The sequence below is a fragment of the Rhinolophus hipposideros genome (assembly GCF_964194185.1).
Source record: "Rhinolophus hipposideros genome assembly, chromosome: 15".
Taxonomy (NCBI): Eukaryota; Metazoa; Chordata; class Mammalia; order Chiroptera; family Rhinolophidae; genus Rhinolophus; species Rhinolophus hipposideros.
In genome coordinates, this window is record NC_138061.1 from 22857683 (window position 1) to 22878863 (window position 21181).

The 21181-nt window shown below is 38.4% G+C and overlaps 1 protein-coding gene across 1 annotated transcript in view; it reads left to right on the forward strand.

Annotated features, from left to right (window-relative positions):
• ARMH3 (armadillo like helical domain containing 3) overlaps positions 1–21181 on the forward strand; it is a 151005-nt gene that overhangs the window by 73254 nt on the left and 56570 nt on the right. Inside the window, exon 23 of the mRNA XM_081074511.1 lies at positions 9423–9498. Coding sequence (XP_080930637.1) covers positions 9423–9498 — 76 coding nt within the window. The remainder of the gene's footprint in view (positions 1–9422; positions 9499–21181) is intronic.

The following is a 21181-nucleotide window of genomic DNA, read 5'->3' on the forward strand; positions in this document are numbered from 1 at the left end:
TTGGTGAAGTGTTTGTTCAGATTTTATGCCCATTAAAACAAAACCTTCAACCCATGTTCATATCAGTAGTACTCAGAATAGCCAAGAGATGGAAATAACCCAAATATTTATTAGTGGATGAATGGATAAATAAAGTGGAATACTATGCAGCCTTAAAAAGGTAGAAAATCCTGTTATATGCTACAATGTGGACGAATGTTGAGAAATTGCTAAATGATATGAGCCTGTCACAAAAGGACTATAGGATTCTACTTGTGTAAAGTATCTAAAGTATACTTAACAGTATTGACCTGTATACTTAAAAATGGTTAAGATGGTAAATTTTATAATACGTGTTTTTTACCACAATAATAATAAAAAATACCTAAACTCTACTCTAGACTTTATTTGGACTCTACTAATTTTGTCTCTCATGTTGTATTTGTATTCCAGGATTCCATCTATGTTGCCATATTACATTTAGTTGTAATGTTTCCTTAGTCTCTTCTTGTCTGACAGTTTCTTAGTTTTTCATGACCCTGTCAGTTTTGAGGAGAATGTTCCTCAATTTGGGGTTTGTCTCATGATTTACACATGGTTGGACTGGGGTTATGGGTGTTGGGGAAGAATGCCACAGAGTTAGAGTGGCCTTTTTATCACATCAAAGGGTACTTGTTATCAACATGACTTACCACTTACTGGTGATGTTAACCTTGATCACTTGGTTAAGGTAGAGTTTGCAGCGTTTCTCCTCTGCAGAATTGTTTTTTTTCTCCCTTTCCATACTTTATTCTTTGGAAGCAAGTCACTAAATACAGCCAACACTGAAGTTGGTTGGTATTGGGGGTGGAGGTGGGGAGGTTAAGCTTCACCTCCTTGAGGTGAGATATCTATATAAATTGTTTAGAATTCGTCTATAAGAACTGGGTTGTTTTCTTTCTTTCTTTCTTTCTTTCTTTCTTTCTTTCTTTCTTTCTTTCTTTCTTTCTTTCTTTCTTTCTTTCTCTCTCTCTCTCTCTCTCTCTCTCTCTCTCTCTCTCTCTCTCTCTCTCTCTCTCTCTCTTTCTCTCTGTCTTTCTGTCCTTCCTTCCTTCCTTCCTTCCTTCCTTCCTTTTCTCTTTCTCTCTCTCTCTCTCTCTTTCATTCATTAGTTTTTATTGGGGAATATTGGGGAACCGTGTGTTTTTCCAGGACCCATCAGTTGTCCTTCAATCTAGTTGTGGAGGGCACAGCTCAACTCTGAGTCCAGTTGCCATTTTCAATCTTAATTGCAGGGGGTGCAGCCCATCATCTCGTGCGGGAATTGAACCGGCAGCCTTATTGCTAAGAGCTCACGCTCTAACCTACTGAGCCAGCCTGCCGCCCCTGTTTTCTTATTTTTGAGATGTAAGATTTCTTTGTATATTTTGCACACTAGTCCTTTATCAGATATGTGTTCTGCGAATATTTTCTCCCACGTTGTAGCTTGTATTTTCATTTTCTTTTTTTTTTTCTTTTCTACGATTTTATTGGGGAGAGGGAACAGGACTTTATTGGGGAACAATGTGTACTTCCAGGACTTTTTTCTAAGTCAAGTTGTTGTCCTTTTAATCTTAGTTGTGGAGGGTGCTGTTCAGCTACAAGTTGTCATTTTCAGTCTGAGTTGTGGAGGGCGCAGCTCAGCTCCAGGTCCAGTTGCCAGTTGCTAGTTGCAGGGGCGCAGCCCACCATCCCTTGTGGGAGTCGAACCGGCAATCTTGTGGTTGAGAGCCCACGCTCTAACTAAGTGAGCCATCCGGAGCTCAGCAGCAGCTCACCTCAAGATGCCATGTTCAATCAAAGTTGCAAGGGGCAGAGCCCACCATCCCTTGCAGGAGTCGAGGAATCGAACCAGTAACCTTGTGGTTGAGAGGGCGTGCTCCAACCAACTGAGCCATCCGGGAGCTCAGCGGCAGCTCAGCTCAGGGTGCCATGTTCAATCTTAGTTGCAAGGAGCAAAGCCCACCATCCCTTGCAGGACTTGAGGAGTTGAACCGGCAACCTTGTGGTTGAGAGCCCACTGGCCCATGTGGGAATTAAACTGGCAGCCTTCGGAGTTAGGAGCATGGAGCTCCAACCACTTGAACCACCAGGCCTGCCCGTATTTTCATTTTCTTAATGTCTTTTGAAGATGCTTTTAATTTTTCTCCCCCCTTCTGTCTCCCTCCCCCCCAACTCCGGTTCAAGCCGTTGTTTCTCAGTCTAGTTGTGTAGGACACAGCTCCCTGGCCCCTGCTGGTATTATGAGCCTTGCGCTCCTCCCCGGGCTGAGGCAGTCGGTCACCGGTCATTGGTTGGCCACTCACAGTAGCTCACACGGGCTGCCGGCCACTCACGCTGGCCACCGGCCGCTTCTGGAAGCACACAGGCAGCACAGCAGCTCATGGCAGCCCACGGCAGCTCACACTGACCACTGGCTGCTTATGGCAGCCCGGCTCCAGGGAGAGCCATTGTTCACAATCTTAGCTGTGGAGGGTGCAGCTTACTGACCCATGTGGGAATCGAACTGGTTACCTCGGCGTTAGGAGCATGGCGCTCCAACCACCTGAGCCACCAGGCTGGCCTGGTGTTTTTAATTTTGGTAAATACAGTTTATTTTATATTTTATGGTTTATGCTTTTTATGTAGTATCCAGGAAATCTTTCTCTAACACAAGGATAAAATGATTATTTCTTACCGTCTAGAAGTTTTTTATTTGTTTGTTTTTAAATTTTATTTGGGAATATTGGGGAATAGTGTGTTTCTCCAGGGCCCATCGGCTCCAAGTTGTTGTCCTTCAATCTAGTTGTGGAGGGCGCAGCTCAGCTCCAAGTCCAGTCACCGTTTTCAATCTTTAGTTGCAGCGGGTGCAACCCACCATCCCATGTGGAAATTGAACTGGCAACCTCATTGTTGAGAGCTCGCGCTCTAAACAACTGAGCCTTCTGGCCGCCCCCCTTGTAGAAGTTTTATAGGGTTAGCACCTTGCATTTAGGTCTAAGATTCATTTCAAGTTAATTTCTCTATATGCTGCTTGGTTTGGATTGAGGTTCATATTTTGTATATGGATGTATACTTGTTTCAGCGCCGCTGTCTTTCTCCATTGAATTGCTTTGGCAATCAATTTGTCAAAAAAATCAGTTGGCCGTACATATATAGGTATATTTCTGGACCTTATATTTTCTTCTGTTGATATATGTGTCTATGCTTTCACAAATAACCCCGACTTGATTACTGTAGCTTTATAATAGTAATCATATTGTATTGATTACTATTGATTACTATTTGATTACTGTAGCTTTATAATAAAATGAAGTCAGGTAATGTGAGTGCTTCAACTTTGAGTTTCTATTTCAAAGTTGATTTGGCATCTTAGGTCCTTAGGTCCATACAAATTTTAGTATATGTTTTTGTCAAAAGTCTACTGGAATTTTGATTAAGATTATGATGAGTCTATAGATCATTTTGGGGAAAACTGACATCTTAACATAGCTTACAATCCATGAAGAATATCTCTCCATTTATTGAAGTATTTGATGTTTCTTATCAATATTTTGTAGTTTGCAGCATGCAAATATTGCACATACTGTATTAAATTTATCTCAAAGTAATTCATGGATTTTGGTGCTTTTATAAATGTTTTTTAGAATTTCACGTTTTACGTGATTTGCTAATACGTGAATAAAAACACTTTCGATTTTTGAACGTAACCTTGTAACCTGCCGTCTTGCTAAACTCACGAGATTTAGTAGCTTCTTGTAAACTGTTGGGAGTTTTTTACGTAGACAATCATGTTGTTCATGAATAAAACTTTTTTATTCCCTCCATTTTAGTGAGTATGCCTTTTATTTATTTATGTTTCTTGCCTTATTTCACTGGTTAGGACCTCCAGTAGTATGTTAAATTAGAGTGGTAAGAATGGATATACTTGCCTTGTTTTCAATATAAGGATTCAATTACTCTCCATGAAATATGATGTTAGCTATAGGTTTTTTGGTAGATGCACTTTATTAGGTTGAAGAAATTCCTTTTTGTTTCTTGTTCCCTGAGAGTTATTCTCATTAATGAATGTTGGATGCTATTAAAACAGTTTTAGCATTTTTTTGAGATGATCACATGGTTTTCAGAGTATTGATAGAGTGATTGATTTTTGAATGTTGAACTAACCCCACATGACTTGTCAGTATTATGGGTTGGTGGATTTGATTTGCAGATATTCATGAGGGATGTTGATGTGTAATTTTATTTTCTTATAATGTCATTTTCTGGCTTTAGTATCAGGTAATGTTGACATCATAAAATGAGTTGAAGAGTTTTCTGTCATCTTTTTTCTGGAAGAATTTGTTTAGAAGTGATATTATTTCTTCCTTAAATGTTTGGTAGAATTTGTCAGTGATGCCAGATGAACCTGGAATTTACTTTCTTGGGAAGTTTTTAGCTATGAATTAAATTTCTTTTATAGATGTAGGACTATTTAAGTTATCTTTTCCTTCTGGAGTGATTTAGAAGTTTGTCTTTCCAGGAATTTGTTTTATTTCATAAGTTGTGAGGATAATGGGCATACAGTTGTTTGTAATATTCACTTTTAATGTCTGTAGAGTCTGTACTGATTCCCTTTCTTCCATTCCTGATCTTGGTAATTTATATCTCCTGTTTTTCTCGGTCAATCTGGCTACATGCATATATGAAGCTAATTGGTATTTGTTTGTTTTTTTGTTTTGGTTTAAAAACATTTTTTTTTTAAAGAACCAGCTTTTGGTTTCATTGTTTGTTATTTTTTTCCCTTCTATTGTTTTTATGTTTTCATTTCATTGATTTCGTTGATCTTTATTTACTTACTGTTGCTTGCTTGAATTTCATTTGCTCTTCTTTTGCTATTTTCTTTTCTTTTTTTTTAATTGGGGAAGGGGAATAGGACTTTATTAGGGAACAGTGTGTACTTCCAGGACTTTTTTCCAAGTCAAGTTGTTGTCCTTTCAATCTTGGTTGTGGAGGGTGCCATTCAGCTTTAAGTTGATGTCCTTTCAGTCCTAGTTGTGGAGGGCGCAGCTCAGTTCCAGGTCCAGTTGCCGTTTCTAGTTGCAGGGGGCACAGCCCACCATCCCTTGTGGGAGTCGAACTGGCAATCTTGTGGTTGAGAGGACGCGCTCCAATCAACTGAGCCATCTGGGAGGCAGCTCAGCTCAAGGTGCCGTGTTCAATCTTAGTTGCAGGGGGCAGAGCCCACCATCTCTTGAGGGACTTGATGAGTTGAACCAGCAACCTTGTGGTTGAGAGCCCACTGGCCCATGTGGGAATCGAACCGGCAGCCTTCGGAGTTAGGAACATGGAGCTTTAACCGCCTGAGCCACCGGGCCAGGCCCTGCTATTTTCTTAAGATTGAAATTTAGGTCATTGATATGAGAACTTTTTTTTAAAATATAAATATTTAGTGCTATAAATTTCCCTCTAAGTCTTACTTTATCTGCAGCTCACAGATTTTTATGTTATGTTTTCATTGTCATTCATGTTCAACATATTTCTGATTTCTCTTATGATTTCTTCTTTCATCTTTCAGTTGTGTTGAACTGTGTTAATTTAAAAATATTTAGGGAGTTTTCTTTTTTTTAGATATCCTTCTGTTAGTAATTTCTGGTTTAATTCTGTTTTGATTCGAGGATATTCTTTGTGTGATTTCAGTCCTTTGAAATTTACTGAGATTTGTTTTATGGTCCAGAATATGGTCCATCCTGGTAAATGTTCCCTAGGCACTTGTATTGTGATCTTGCAGTACAGTGTTCTGTAAGTTTGTATCCAGTCAACTTGTTTGATAATGTTCTCTGTTTTCACAGATTTGTCTGTCTACGAGTACTTGTTCTAAAGGGACAGAGAAGACTGTTGAAATCTCTAACTGTAATTGTGGGTTTGTCAATTTCTTCTTTCAGTTCGTTTACTTTTTAGTTCATGTATTTTCTAGTTCAGCTGTTATGTGTGTACACAAATGTGTGTACACATTTACTATATCTTGGTGAATTTACCCTTTTATTATTGTGTAATGTCCCTCTGCATCCCTGGTAATATTCTTTGGTCTGAAATCTGTCTTGTCTGATATTAATATAGCCACTGTGACTTTCTTTTGATTAGTGTCTGCATGTCTATCTTTTTCTATCCTTTTACTATTATTTATATCTTTAAAATTAAAGGGGCTGTTTTCTACAGAGCTTATAACTGGGTCTTGTTTGTTATCCAATCTGACAATCTCTGTCTCGTATTTGGTTTTTAAACCATAAACATTTAATGTAATAACTGATACTTTATTTTAGTTTTGCCATTTACTTTGTTTTCTCCCCCCAGTTTTTTTGTCCTTCTGTACCTCCTTTTCTGCTTTCTTTTGGATAACTTGAATATTTTTAACATTCCATTTTATCAGTTGGCTTTTGGTTATATTTGGTTATGTATTTTTGGCAGTTGCTCTAGGATTACATTATACTTATCTTTCCAGTCTAGAGTTAATATTGTATCACTTCAATAAAATATAAAAACTTTTCTACTATATAGGATTCTTTGATAACCAACCGCCAAACTTATTTTGATCTTATAGTTGTCACATGTATGACATTGACATTAAAACATGCATTGAAGACCCCACAGGACAATGCTGTTTTTGCTTGTGACAATCATCCATATGCTAAAGAACTTCAGAGGGAAAAATATATTTTTTTATTCACCTAGATATTTTCCATTTCTGTTGCTCTTTTTTTTTTTTAAATTAGTTTCAGGTGTACTGAATAAATGAGCAAAGTAAACAAACAGTCTCAGAGATATAGAGGAAAAACTGATGGTTGCTAGATGGGAAGTGGGAGGGCATAAGGGTGAAGGGGAAAGGATTAGAAAGCACAAATTAGTAACTACAATATTGCCATGGGGACATGAAAGATAGTTGGGGGAATATAATCAATAATGTTGTAAAGGTATGGTAGAGTGTCAGATGGATACATGCCTTATTAGGGAGACCACTCCATGAACGGTGTAGATGTCTGTCGCTCTTTTTATTCGTGGAGATTCAAATTTCCTTCTGGTATCATTTCTCTCAGTCTTAAGAATTTTCTTTAGCAGTTCTTTGTGAGCAGTTCTCCTGATAACAACATTTTTTTTTTGTTTTACTACATTCCTAAAGGCTAATTTTGCTAGATATAGAATATTGAGTTGGTAGTTCTTATCTTGAAGTACTTTGAAGGTGTTTTGTTCTTCTTTGTCTGGCTTCCATGGTTTCTGAAAGTAAATCTGTGGTCATTTGAGTCATTGTTCACCTGTTTGTAATATTTTGTTTTTCTCCAGCTTTTTTTAGGATTTTGTCTTTATCTTTGGCTTTCAGCAGTTTGATTATGATATGTTTAGGCATGGTTTTTCTTTGAGTTTATCCTGTTTGGTTGGTGTTTGTTGAGCTTCTTGAATCTCACCAAATTTGGGTGTTTTCAGCCATTCTATCTTGCAAATTTTTTTCTGCCCCAATATCTTTCTCCTCTTCTTAGACTACAATAAATAAATGTTAGACTTTTTGATATTGTCCCACAGGCCCCTGAGGCCCTATTTGTTTTTCCCCACCATTTTTTCTGTTCTTCATATTTAATGCTTTCTATTGTTCTAATGATTTCTATTGTTCTATCTTTAGTTTCTCTGACTCCTGTGTCAATCTATTTTGTTATTAAGCTCATCTAGTGAATTTTTAATTTTACATAATATATATTTTACTTCTAAATTTTTATATTGTTTCTCTCTTATAGTTTCAAGTCTCCTGTTGAGAAGTTCTATCTTTCTGTGCATTCAAGTGTGTTTACCTTTATTCATGGAGCATAGTCATAACAGTTGCTTTAAAAAGTCTGATAATTTAACATTTGTGTCATCTCAGGTATCTGAGTGTCAGTTTTCTCATCTATAAAGGTATGCGTTTAATGTTTCCATGGTATTAATTTATTGCGGTGAAGTCCACTGAATAGTAAGGACCTCCAACAGCAGCTGCCCTGAAATATCAATGATAACCACATTTTGAACTGTTTTTTCATGAAAAAATAAAGATAATTACCAATACTAAAGAAAAAGCAGGTGAAAAAATTTAAAAATTTTATAATGTCTTTTCTAGTTTTACCACCGTTTTTTTCATTGTTGTATATTAGCCTGTATGTATACAGAGTGTTATAGTTATAATCATGTTATTCCTCTATTTTATTTTTTAAAACTATGTATCATAAAATATTTTCCTACTTTTAGTAATTTTATTAAGTCTATCTGTTTCTCTCGCTAGCTTAGTTAGTATGACTATAGTTTATTTAACCATTCTTTCTTTTCATGGGAATTATGATTTTCAGTTTTTGCTATTACTAAGTTTCTTTTTAATGGCTGCATAGTATGTTATTTTTGTGTACCATAATTTACTACATAAATGATTACCTTAGCTTGAGGCTTTTAGGGCATTTTGAAATCATTTTGTGTTTAAATTTGGCAGCTTTGTCCAGTTCCTCACATATAGTAAACTGTCTACATATTTAGCTCTTATTAGCTATTCATTCATAAAAACATGTACTTAGAGTGCCCACCATGTGCTTGTTCTTTCAAGGAGTGCTGCTGATTTGTCTCTTTTCTGAAATAGTCTAAGTGATGTAATGTGTGGCCCTGAAGCTCATAGCTAAAAGAGAACGTTCTACATTTCTGTCACCTCTCCTCCTGTGGGTAAATGTGGAAAAGAGAATGGGATGTGGTCAGAGAAGGAAGAATATTCCTGTTGATTCATGTTGCAGGTCACACAATTAAGTCAGAGGAGCTAAAACAGGTTACTCCTTGGTTAAAACATGACCATCTTCTGGAAGGAGAACTGACTCTGGGTGGTGAACACACAATGGGATTTATAGACGATGTAATACAGAATTGTACACCTGAAATCTATGTAAATTTACTAACAATTGTCACCCCAATAAATTTAATTAAAAAAAAAAAAAGAAAGAAAAACATGACCATCTTCTATCTGGCAAGGTTATTTGTCCAGTTTGACCTTTAGGAGAAAGATAAATATGGAACAGGAGAGGACAGTTAACTCAGCCAACCAATTCCACTAAATCAATGCCAGCCATTAGGGAAACGATAAATGTAGTAGCCGGGTTACCCTCACATTACCCCAGTATAGATTGTAAACGAATGCAAAAACTAAGCATGGAAACCAGTTAGCTGAAATTGGATAGAGGGGAACCCAGGGCAGAGTAGTTTTATAGAAAGTATAAAGAAAGTCAGTGAAAAAAATTCCCGTTGAAAATAAGCCCTTATATTTTTCTCTAGCATGAGGACATTTTAAACAGAAGATTGGCACAGGCTCTGTTTGATTATTCTAGTAGTGCTCTCTGAGATGTGTCTTCATTCCTTATATTTGTGTTTTATACCAGGGGTTTGACAGATTTTTGTTCTTCCCTTCTGTGCAGTTCTGAGGCTTTCTACCAATGCAGGCCAGTGGAAGGAAGCAGCTAGCAAGGTGACCCACGCGTTGGTTAATATCAGGTAAGGAATGAGAATTTCTTTCTTGCAGAGTTCCTTGCCTCATCCTGAGGTTTATTGTACCTTTCTAAATGGAGTGTGTTGGACACCACAACTATTTTAAGCCCTGCTATCTGTAGGAGTGGAGGAAGTTGTTGCTCTTGGTCAGGAAAAGCAGGAGTGCACGAAACTTTCCTTTTGTTATGTTGAAATAGTTCACAGTGCTGTTCTGTGAATTTTCTTACCAAGAGATGGTTACAAGTTCTTTTCAGGAGTCTTTATTGCCAAAGTATTTCCTGTGTATAGGCCACTTGAAAGCTTTTCTCTGAAAATATTTTCTGCTGTTCTCAGTTCAAAGAATGACTCATGGGAATCTGGAACTTTGACGTTTTGCTTTACATGGCTCTTTCTATTTGTGGTAAATAGAGGCAAATGCAGCTTGTGGGGCGGCATTTAGGTTCCTTATGAAACAGCAAGGCATTTACAGAGTGCTGTATGTATTGGATAAAACAGAGTCATATGTGGAGTTGGTTTAGGGTCTTGAGGAAAAGACCACACACTTACAGAAGTGAGCAGTTTGTAAATGGGGAGAATGTGCTGTCAGTGTTAGGAAACGCTGACTTTTCCTATATTCCTTGCTCCCTTTATGCCTGTCATTTTCCATTTTCTCAACAGTTATTAAATTTTTCTTGCAAACAATTGAAAAATTAACAATGAGTGGAAGACGCAAACCCAGCAGATGGGGAAACTTGATTTAGCTCCAGATGTAAGCCTTGCCAGACATTCCCGGTATTAGTAATACATTTACAACTTGGTATAGATTCTAATGTGTGACAGAGCGGGGGTTCAGTGTTTGTTTCCGTTATCTTTCTCTTTTTTTTTCCAAGGTAAAATGTCCTCTTCCTACAGTGATTTACTACAGTGTTCGGCACATCAGGGAACACAAGGAAAAGTGTGAAATGTGTGTTGGGAGGGCTGGGATTGAGGGAGCATGAGGGTGAGATGTGCTAACAAGATTGCACTGAAGGTTGATCTGCCTTACCTGACCCCAGAGACATTTTGTAGCAAACACAGTTTTATAAATCTCACAAATAAATGCATATCTGCACCTAGCAAATAAACCAGATACTGTAGTGAGGCCTTATGATAAATGTGATTTTCTGTAAGACTCAGGAATTACAAAGTGCCTTCTTCCAAATATCCCTTTGTGACCCAAGGACAGTATGACAAATGTGGGTGTTTGCAAGAAGCACCAGATTCCGGGCTAGAGTATGAAGTACGTATGAGTATAATTTATGTTGTGTTTATTTATTCATGTATTTACTTCGGCTTTCCAGGCAGCTCCTTTTCATCTGGGACCTGTTTCCTCGATCACATTCTTTTATGCTTGCTTTATCTCCTACTTTGTTGCTTTTCCTTTCAGTGGCTTCTGGCTTGGCTACTGTCCTTATTCTTTTCAGGGGCCACCAAATGGTTGATTTAAGCTCGTGGCCTGTCCTTTTTCTGAATAGTCCAGAAAGGACTGGGCTGAGTTTTGAGCATATGCTCATAACCATGACCTCTTCCTACCCTTTGCAAGTCTCTGTTAAGCCTGTACCTTCATTTTCATTCCCCAAACTTTTTTGATGAACTTGCTACGGAGAATAATTACATCATCTTCACTGCTGCTAATGAATTAGATTCAGAGTATGTGTCAAACGTATCAAAGATGCAGTCAGTTTTCTCAAGAGGTTAGTGGAAAGATGTGTTTGAATGTTACCACCAAGGCCAGATCAGGGGAAAATATTGGTGCCGCTAAGCCTGCAAAACTTTTACTTTTTTTCCTTTCTGACATTTATTTTCACTTAATAAGTTCTAAACTTTGTGTTGCTCTTTCATATACTGTTTTCTTCAATTATCAAACGCTATAGACTGTATTATAAACTTTTTAACAATACACTTTTTACCAATGAAGAAACTGAGTCTTAAAGATACTGTGAATTGCAGAAAGTCCCACAAATGTCATGTGGCAAAGCTGAGGATTAATCATAGGTCTTCTCACTCCCAAGTCTAGGGCTCTTTCTTCTATACCGTAATGCCTCCTATAGAGTTGCACAAAGGCTTCTATGGAGGTGAACAGAAAACTCATCATGATGTGTTGAAAAGAGAGTGGAAATTTGAGTTAGAGAAACTAGATTTTTTGTTTTTGTCTCTCAATGTGTAACCTTGAGCAAGTTGTTTAGCTCTGGACCTCTTTCCACTAACTATAAAATGGAGGTCATGATGACATTAACTGTTACATGGGGAAGTGGTTGTAAGAATTATATGATGTAATGTATGAAAGCACTTAGGAAACTATAAAATACTGGTCATTTCACTTAGCCTAATGTCTTTTAGGTTCATCCCTGTTGTAGCATGTGTCAGAATTTCCTTCTTTTTTAGGCTGAATAATATTCCATTGTATGTATATGCCACGTACAATGTATATGTATATGCCACATTTTGTTGACTCATTCATCCACTGATGAAACCCCAAGTGAAGTGCTTTCACCTTTTGGTTTTTCTGGTTTGGATTATTTTCACATGGATAGTATGCAAATATCTGGTCAGGCCTTGCTTTCACTTCTTCTGGGCATATATACCCAGAAGTAGAATAAAGGGATCTTATGGTAATTCTGTGTTTAATTTTGTGAGGAATTGCCATACTTTTTTTCAAGTTCAGCATTTGGAGCCTTCCTTAGAATGTTTCCAAATATGAGGCCCGACAATTAAGTTCGCAAACTTGTTGCAATGATGTTGCTAACCGTTTTTGATATCAGAGGGATTATTCATTATGAATTTGTACCAACTGGACAAACAGTTTAGCCAAGTTTACTGTTTGAAAGTGCTGAAAAGGCTGTATAAGCAAGTTAGATGACCCGAACTTTTTGCCAACAATTCACGGCTCTTGCATCATGACAATGCATCTGCTCACATGGCACTGTGAGGGAGTTTTTAGCCAGTAAACAAATAGCTGTATTGGAACACCCTCTCTATTCACCTGATCTGGCCTCCAGTGACTTCTTTCTTTACCCGAAGATAAAGGAAATATTAAAAGGAAGACATTTTGATGACATTCAGGACATCAAGGGTAATACAATGACAGCTCTGATGGCCATTCCAGAAAAAGAGTTCCAAAATTGCTTTGAAGGGTGGACTAGGCGCTGGCATCGGTTCATAGCTTCCCAAGGGGAGGACTTGGAAGGTGACCATAGTGATACTCAGTAGTGAGGTACTTATGTAGCACTTTCTCTGGGATGTGTTTGTGAACTTAATTGTCTGACCTCATATGTCTTCATTCGTACCTCCTATAAAAGTTAAGATGTTACCCTTCACCTTAAAAGATGTTTTGCGGGGCCGGCCTGGTGGCTCAGGTGGTTAGAGTCCCGTGATCTTAACTCCGAAGGCTGCCGGTTCGATTCCCACATGGGCCAGTGGGCTCTCAACCATAAGGTTGCCGGTTCAATTCCCACAAGTGGGCTGTACCCCCCGCAACTAGCAAGGGCAACTGGACCTGGAGCTGAGCTGCGCACTCCACAACTAAGACTGAAAGGACAACAACTTGACTTGGAAAAAAGTCCTGGAAGTACACACTGTTCCCCAATAAAGTCCTGTTCCCCTTCCCCAATAAAAATAAAAATCTAAAAAAAAAGAAAAAATTAAAAAAAAAAAAAAGATGTTTTGCTTTTCTTTGCTTGACTTTGATGCTTTGTATAAGGGTGGTCCAAGGAGTTTTCTTTTCTCAGAGTTAGTATTTCTCAGCCGAGGGCAAAAGAGTGGTATGCCTAAAAAGTCTCTATTCCACTGTGCCAGCTGTTATGAGCGCTGCCTTTTTACGCTCTTGGCTTTTTTCTAAGAGCCGGTGTTGTACATCCATGACACCGCTAACTTTGAGTGGTTTAGAAAACAAGAGACTGTCAGAAAATCAGACCGGTGGGTCTCCCAGGGATACTATGAGCTATTTGGCCACCAACTTGATTATTAAGGATAGATTATATAAAGGTTTAACAGTAAAATTGTGATGTATGCAACATTTACTTCTGTTGGTTGTAAAGGTTATTTGTGCTTATCTCACACCTGGAAAGGGTTTCTCAGACACAGCCACCTCTCCTATGGTATGTTCTTTGATAGCCATGGGAAGGGATTGGGTTGTATGTGAAATTTCAGACCCCAACAACTGGGAGGGCCTCTGAGATTGGTTTGCCCGTTGATGACTACAAGTTATGTCTGAGGGATCTTCTGGAATGCAGTACATCTAATGGCAACCCTAACATAGTATCTCACCAGCAGGTGAAAGGCAGCAGAAAGGTTGCAGATCTTTCTGTTCTTTGGGGTTTAGATTGTGATAGGGAAAATTAAAAAGTACTTCCACATGCTTAGAGGTCTAAATTTGCTCAAGTGTCAGTCTGTTTGCTTTTGACTTGTCTTTCGTGTCTTAGTCATGCTAGTTCTTTAATTGTCAAAGTTATTTGTGTTTAAACAATTTGTCTGTCTCTTCCTGTTGGATCCTTCAGAGAGATTCTTAAAATGCAGCTGCTTGGAAACTGCTATTTTTTTTATTGGAACACCTGCTGTCGTCAACATACAGGGTCCTATGTTTGTTCCGCCCCATAGGGGGGTAGTCCCATTGCTTTGCCACAAGAAAAATAAAATGTATTGTATCTCCACCTTTAAAATTCCTCTTGGTATAATTGTTACTGCAGCTGCCTTTACAGATCCACTGGTCCACAAAGGAAAACTACTCTGAGGGGCGGTGTGCAGGGCTGGAGAAGAAAACATTTGGGAAGTTTTGCCATGGAGACTTTCGTGCTAAATATTTCCTGCCACCGTAGAAGGCTACCCCAGTGATGTCATGTTCTTTAGGAAGATGTCTGTTGACTATTAACCTAATTAGTCAAAAGAGAAAAAGGCAAATGTTAGACTAAAGTCTGACCTTCATCTGATCAAACAACTTTCAAGGTTAATAATTTGCAGCCGTTAATGAATCTTTTCAAGTTAACATCTTAATGCTTTTCACTTAATGAGCATTTTACTAGCTCCAAATTCACAATCTTCTCTGGTTGCTCACAGAAATAGTGGCTGAATCACAGCAAATAGGTTTTTCTACTGATTTGTAATGTTCTTAAGTTGGATAAATTTTGAATTCTGTGGTTACTATATTAACTTTTCCCTTTATTGGGAGTGCATTAAGCTAAAGTTTAGTTTTTCTTTTTTTTGAATACTTATTAGTTTCAGGTGTACAAAACAACATAATGATTAGACATTTATGCCCCTCACAAAGTGATAACCCCAACAAGTCTACTACTTCTCTGACATCGTACATAGCTATTACAATACCATTGACTGACTATATTCCCTATGCTATACTTTACATCCCGTGACCATATATATATATATGTATATATATGTATATATATGTATATATATATATGTATATATATATATATATGGTTTTCATTCAATATTATTTTATATTAGTTTCAGCTTAGTTTTTCTTGGAGAATGATTTTTCAGATATTGCTAAGGTTAGCGACAAGCCTGGGGTTTGGAATGAGACTTGAACGCATTTCTTTGTAAGTCTCTTAATTGTTGACTGAGTGAGTTTGCCTCTTGTCCTTGTTTGCTCCATGGTCTTCTTGTTCCAATGCATAGGTGATCCAGTGCTACCCCTACTTCCTGCTTATGTAGCTGTTTTCCTTCACCCTTAAAAAACACTCCCTCCAAAAAAAAAAAAAAATCAGAGGAGGAATAGGAGGTGGAGGAAATCTCTAAATGTACACTCTGCTGGGCAGGCTAAGGAATAAGAATAGCTCTCAGCAGCCTCTAGATAAGGGGCTTCATTGAGCATAACACCGTTTGGAGCAAGTTGTGCATCGAACTCTGAATGTCCCGAGAACCCCCAGGCGGTAATCAAAGAGAATACACTCACTGTTGCTCACCACAGAGTTAGGGTTGGGAAGGAAATATGAGGTTTCAGTCAGGCAAAGTCCCCCCAAAACCCTTCGCCCATACTCCTGTTTGTATACAAAATTTGCCTCTTAGTCAAGTTATCTTATCAGAATGGATACTACTGAGTTGAGAGGAGAAGCAGTTTAATGCCAGGCACTTCAGCTTGTAACTTAGGATGTAATTTAGTTTGGTGGAAAGTAATACAGACTAAAGCGATTGATTGAGCGGAGGCATTGGGCTGATGACTCGAGTAGCAGTAGGTACATGGACATAATCTTCTAGTCCAGCTGTCTGTTGTAACGCGGCAGACAGGCTCAGATTATCCCCCAGGTTAGAATTTGTCAGTAATGACCTTTCTTCTGTTAATCAGACCCACTTATTTCCTATTACAGAGGATGAAACGCATTATGCAGATTAAAACAATGCACCAAAATGAGGCTGCTATAACATGGTTTCCCCAAAGACTGGGAACATTACATATTATTCTAATAGTTGCTGTTCCCTAATCCCTTAAGACTACAGCTAGAAATGAAAAATCAAACACCGAATCCCCATGTGGCTAATCTTCTGTTTTGCCCTAACTTGGTTTATGCTGCAAAGTGAAGTTTTGCAGTAGGTCATAGCTGGGCTTGGTGAGTTGCAGTGCAGTCAAGAAGTCTTGGTTTAGGAATTTCAGATATTTGTAATGAAATATAAAGATTTTTTGTTGGGGCTATTGTGATTTTAGGTGAGTGTGACTTTAGCACATAAAACCTCCTTACCTCAACCTGAAGTTCCATTGGGGTCTTTTTCCACTTTGATTTTTTTTTTAATTGTGGGGAAATACGCACAACATAAAATTTACCATTGTAACCATTTTTAAGTCTACAGTTCTGTGACATTAAGTACATTCACATTGTTGTGCAACCATCACTATCCATCTCCAGAACTTTTTCATCATCCTCAACTGAATCTATATTGTACTAGTTAAACAATAACTCCTCATTCCCTCCTTTCCCCACCCCTTGGCAATCAACATTCTACTTTCTGTGTCTGAATGCAGAATTTGATTACTCTAGGAACTTCACGTAAGAATTAATACAATATTTGTCCTTTTGTGACTGGCTTATTTCACTTAGCATAATATCCTCAAGATTCTTTCATTTTGTACCATATGTCAGAATTGCCTTTTTAAGGCTGAATAATATTCCATTGTATGTATATAGCACGTTTTGCTTATCCATTGATGGACGCTTGCATTGCTTCCACCATTTGGCTATTGTGAATAATGCTAAGAACCTGGGTGTACAAATATTGGAGAACCTGCTTTCACTTCTTTTGGGTATTTACCCAAAAGTGAAATTGCTGTATCATGAGGTAATTCTCTTTTTAATTTTTTGAGGAATCACCATTCCCTTTTCCTCAGCAGCTGCACATTTTACATTTCCACCACTGATGCACAAGGCGTCCACTTTCTCCATATTCTCACCAACACTTGGTACGTGTTTTCTTTTTTCCCCCCCGTCTTCCGCCTCCCTCTCCGCCCCCCCACTCTGGTTCAAGCTGTTGTTTCTCAGTCTAGTTTTGTAGGACACAGCTTCTTGGCCTATGCTGGTGGTATTATGAGCCCCACAGCAGCTCACGATAGCTCTCACCGGCTGCCGGCCACTCACGATGGCTGCCTGCCACTCATGGCAGCACAGGGCAGCCGGCGCTGACTTCGGACTACTCATAGCAGCCCAGCTCCAGGGAGAGCTGCTGTTCACAATCTTAGCTGTAGAGGGAGCAGCTCACTGGCCCATGTGGGAATCAAACCCACGACCTCGGTGTTAGGCACATGCGCTCCAACCACCTGAGCCACTGGGCTGGCCCACGTATTTTCTCTTTAATAATGACCATCCTAATGGGTGTGAAGTGATATCTCATTGTGGTTTTGATTTGCATTTCTGTACAATGACTAGTGGTATTGAGTATCTTTTCATGTGCTCATTGGCCATTTGTCTATCTTCTTTGGAGAAATAGCTATTCAAGTCCTTTGCTGATTTTTTAAAATTGAGTTGTTGGGTTCTTTTTGTTGTGTTTTAGGAATTCTATAATATATTCTGGATAACACTCTTCTATCAGATACATGGTTTCCAAATATGTTCTCCCTTTCCATTGTTGACTTTTCATTCTGTTGATAGCATCCTTTGATACACAAAAGTTTTTAATTTTAATGAAGTCCAACTTACCTATTTTTTTTCTTTTATTACCTGTGCTTTTGGTGTCGTATCCAAGAAATCACTGCCAAGGCTCTCCGTCGTGGGGTCCAGGTACCTGCTCTGAGGATGTCCTTGGAGGCTTGGTGTGCGGACTCACCCCTCTGTAAGGCTAGGGGTTTATAGGAGTGTGAACAGCCACCGTGAGGAACCTGGTAATTGTGAAGTCGTTGGGAGAGATCTTACATGTATCTAGTGACCTTACCTTTGAGTGTTTTTTGGGCAAACAATCAATCTTTCTGCTTGTTAATTACATCAATATTTGTCTCTTTTCTTAATGAATTATACCAAGTACTAACTTGAGCCTTTTGAAGTGACTTGGAGGGACTGCCTCTGTGGCTGAGCCAGGGTTAATGGAGTAGCTGCCTCCTGGTGACTAGAGGTAATTAAGAGTCCCTGCGCCTTGAGGTGAGTTAGAAGGGCTTTGTTCTGTGCAGACAGTTACAGATGAAATTGCTGAGAACACTGGAGGAGAAATGTATGATTGGCAGTTTCCTCCAGAATGTTCTAGCCCTTGGTCCCACGTGTGTAAGTGAATGGCCCCACGTGGCAAGAAACCAAATTTTCTCCTTTCTCATAGGTCCACAGTCTCACAACATTTTTCGTTTCTGTAAATAAGTGTTTGCACAGCAAAGGCCTTTGATTTGCACTTGTCCCATTGGTAATTAACTGGATCGCCTACCTATAGTTTTATGGTGTGGTAAATTAACTTTAGGTTTTCAACTTAGCCATCATTTTTTATGGGTAACTGAGATGAGCCAACTGATGTATGCCCTTTATTCTGCTAATCTTTTAATCAGCAGGGCCTACCGTATGCTATTTCGTTTCTTTAGGTAAGCATCAAAAACCTGGGAAGAGTGCAAGAGAAAGAGAACAAATGAAAGGAAGTATGGTGTGCATGTTTGTGTGAGATAGATTTAGGATTCTTTTTTTTAGAAGCCTGTGGTTTTAGGAGCATTCTTTATTTTGTTTCTTTCACTGCTTTATCTTTACAACTGTTTCTAAATGGTAGGAGGTGAGACACAGATGGGCAGTCAAGGCGACCTAGAATTGCTGCTCTGTCTTAGTAGGTCGGAAGTAAAGGTATTTCCAGTTGATTTATTATATAATGGGATCATAGTGGTGGGAAGGGGCCAGAGTCTACAGCAGTCTAAAACCTGTCATTCCTGGGCTTTTGCTCTTGCCCAGCCATCTGCCCCATCCTTCTTCTCCTGGTAAAACTACCCCTGGTCCTTCAAGGGATGTGCTGCTCTCTAATTATTATTGATCCCACGGTAAGCAAAACAGCTTTTTTCACCTAAGAAAAGGTTGATTTTTTTTTTTCTTCGAAAGGAACTCTTTTTAGGAAATGTAGACATTTAATCATGGCTTAGATCACAAACTGCTGGTTTCTAATTGTAACTTACAGAAAGCCTAGCCACGAATGGGACCAGTAGGTATAGTTGATTGAGGTCCCTAATTCCTTCCCCTTTGTCATCCCATATTTAGGGTATTTAAAGGAAATATAAACTATGGGCAGTTCATCTTATCCCTTATTTTTTCCTCTCTATTTATCTCTCCCAAAAGTCAGGCTGGAACTCTCGTTATGTAACTCAGGTGTTCTAACCATGTTGAACAATAGACTGTGAATCTGCCAATGGGACAAAGCCATGACTATTAGATAGCAATGTATTGTCCTATCAGCAAACCCAAACAGGCATCTCTTCAGCAGATGAAACTTTAGATTTCTTTGGGTTATTGTGAACAAAAGAAGTGTTCTTGGTTCCATAGGACCTTGACCACTCTAAATCCTCAAATTTATACCAGAATGGCTAAGGTACCATACCTTGTCTTTTCTATGGGACTTTGACCTTGCACATTAGCAGTGCCTGAATCACAGAACTTTAAAAATTGAAAAAAATCTAAGCATCCGTGTACCCCTGTCTCATTTCTAAAGCGATTAGGTGATGTCCAGTCTCTGTTTGAACACTTAGTAAAATAGTGCTTAATACTTAGGGTATATTCTATTCCATTTTTTAAGTGATGAGAATCTATTTTTTATGTTGGAACTCTCCTCTTTATAACCTGAACCTGTTGATTCTGTTTCTACCTTCAGATGTAAAACCAAAATTTTACTGTCTTCCACATGTGAATTTCTTCAAAGGGCTAACATATATACTACTGCGTTCTGCAGGCAAAACATCCTTTCTTCCCTTAATGGTTCTTCAGATGATGTGATTTCACAATCTCTGGCATACTTTGTCCTTTAGACATATTCTATCTAACTTCTCAATTTACCTCCTCAAGTACAGTGTTAGGGTGTGCCTTGTACCGAAGAAGCATCCAGTAAATATTTATTGGATTGAATGATACCTGGAACTGGATCCAGATATAATCTGAGTAGCTTAAATTATAGGGAGACGATTAGCATGCAGGATATGGACATATTTCATTTGCAGCTTTGAATTACATTAGTTTTTCAGCAGCTGAATTGCATTGTTGTTTCATAACAAGCTTAGGTATCACTAAAACCTTCCAATCTGCTTAAAGTGACCTGCTATCAAGCTCTTTCCCATCCTGTAATTGTTCAGTTGATAGTGATCTTTGCTTTGTGTTGGTTTGTTGGTTTGTTTGTTTTAATTCTCCCTGCTTATTACAGAAATTTTAAACAATGAAGAATAGTGCGAAGAACAAAATAAAATAAGATCATCTAAAATTTCACCATTCAAAGATAGTTGCTATTACTGTTTTGGTGAATCTCCTGAACATCTCCAATTCATATTTTTCCTAAACTAACCTAAATGAAACTCCAAATTCTTATTAAATGTATCTTGTTCATTGCAAACCATCATTCTAGTTTATCAGGATATTTATTTTTTGAGGCCTGATTATGTGATTCTATGTATTGGTTTTCCTTTGCAGCTTTGTATCGTCAGCACTTTTGATAGATATGCCTTCTAAATTTTTGTCCAGATGCTTTGATCTAATCCTGATTCTGCTACTGATTTGGTGGATGATTTGGGAATAATCTCTCCCCTTTCTGGGTTTTGGCTTGCTGCTGTTACATAAAATGGACTTGAAAACTGAAAAATACTCTGTACGAATCAACTGCAAAAGCTCTTTGTAAAGAATAAATTTATGAAGAAAAAACTGTAGGTGGGGAATCATCAGCCAGGGCCAGACTAGAAAAATAAAATCTTTTTATAGAGAAATCAGGGACAAACACCTTCATAGAATGGTTCAAGTCTTCCTCTACCCTCCTACTCTCCCAAAACCCCTGCAGAGAGGTTTACCAATTGAAACATTTAAAAAAGAAGAAAGAAAGAAGAAAGATTTTAGCAAGCATTAGTTGTTCTTATGGTGAGAAATTAGAACATACAGATAAAGAATAGTAAAGAGGTAGTTTGGGGTAGGGGTGGGTGAGAGAGCTTCCCTGAAAGCGAAGCTGCTCCTCATTGTTTTCTCTTTTAATTAGTAGGAAACTTGGTGGTCACAGTAAAGGCTCTTCTGAGTTGGGGTCCATT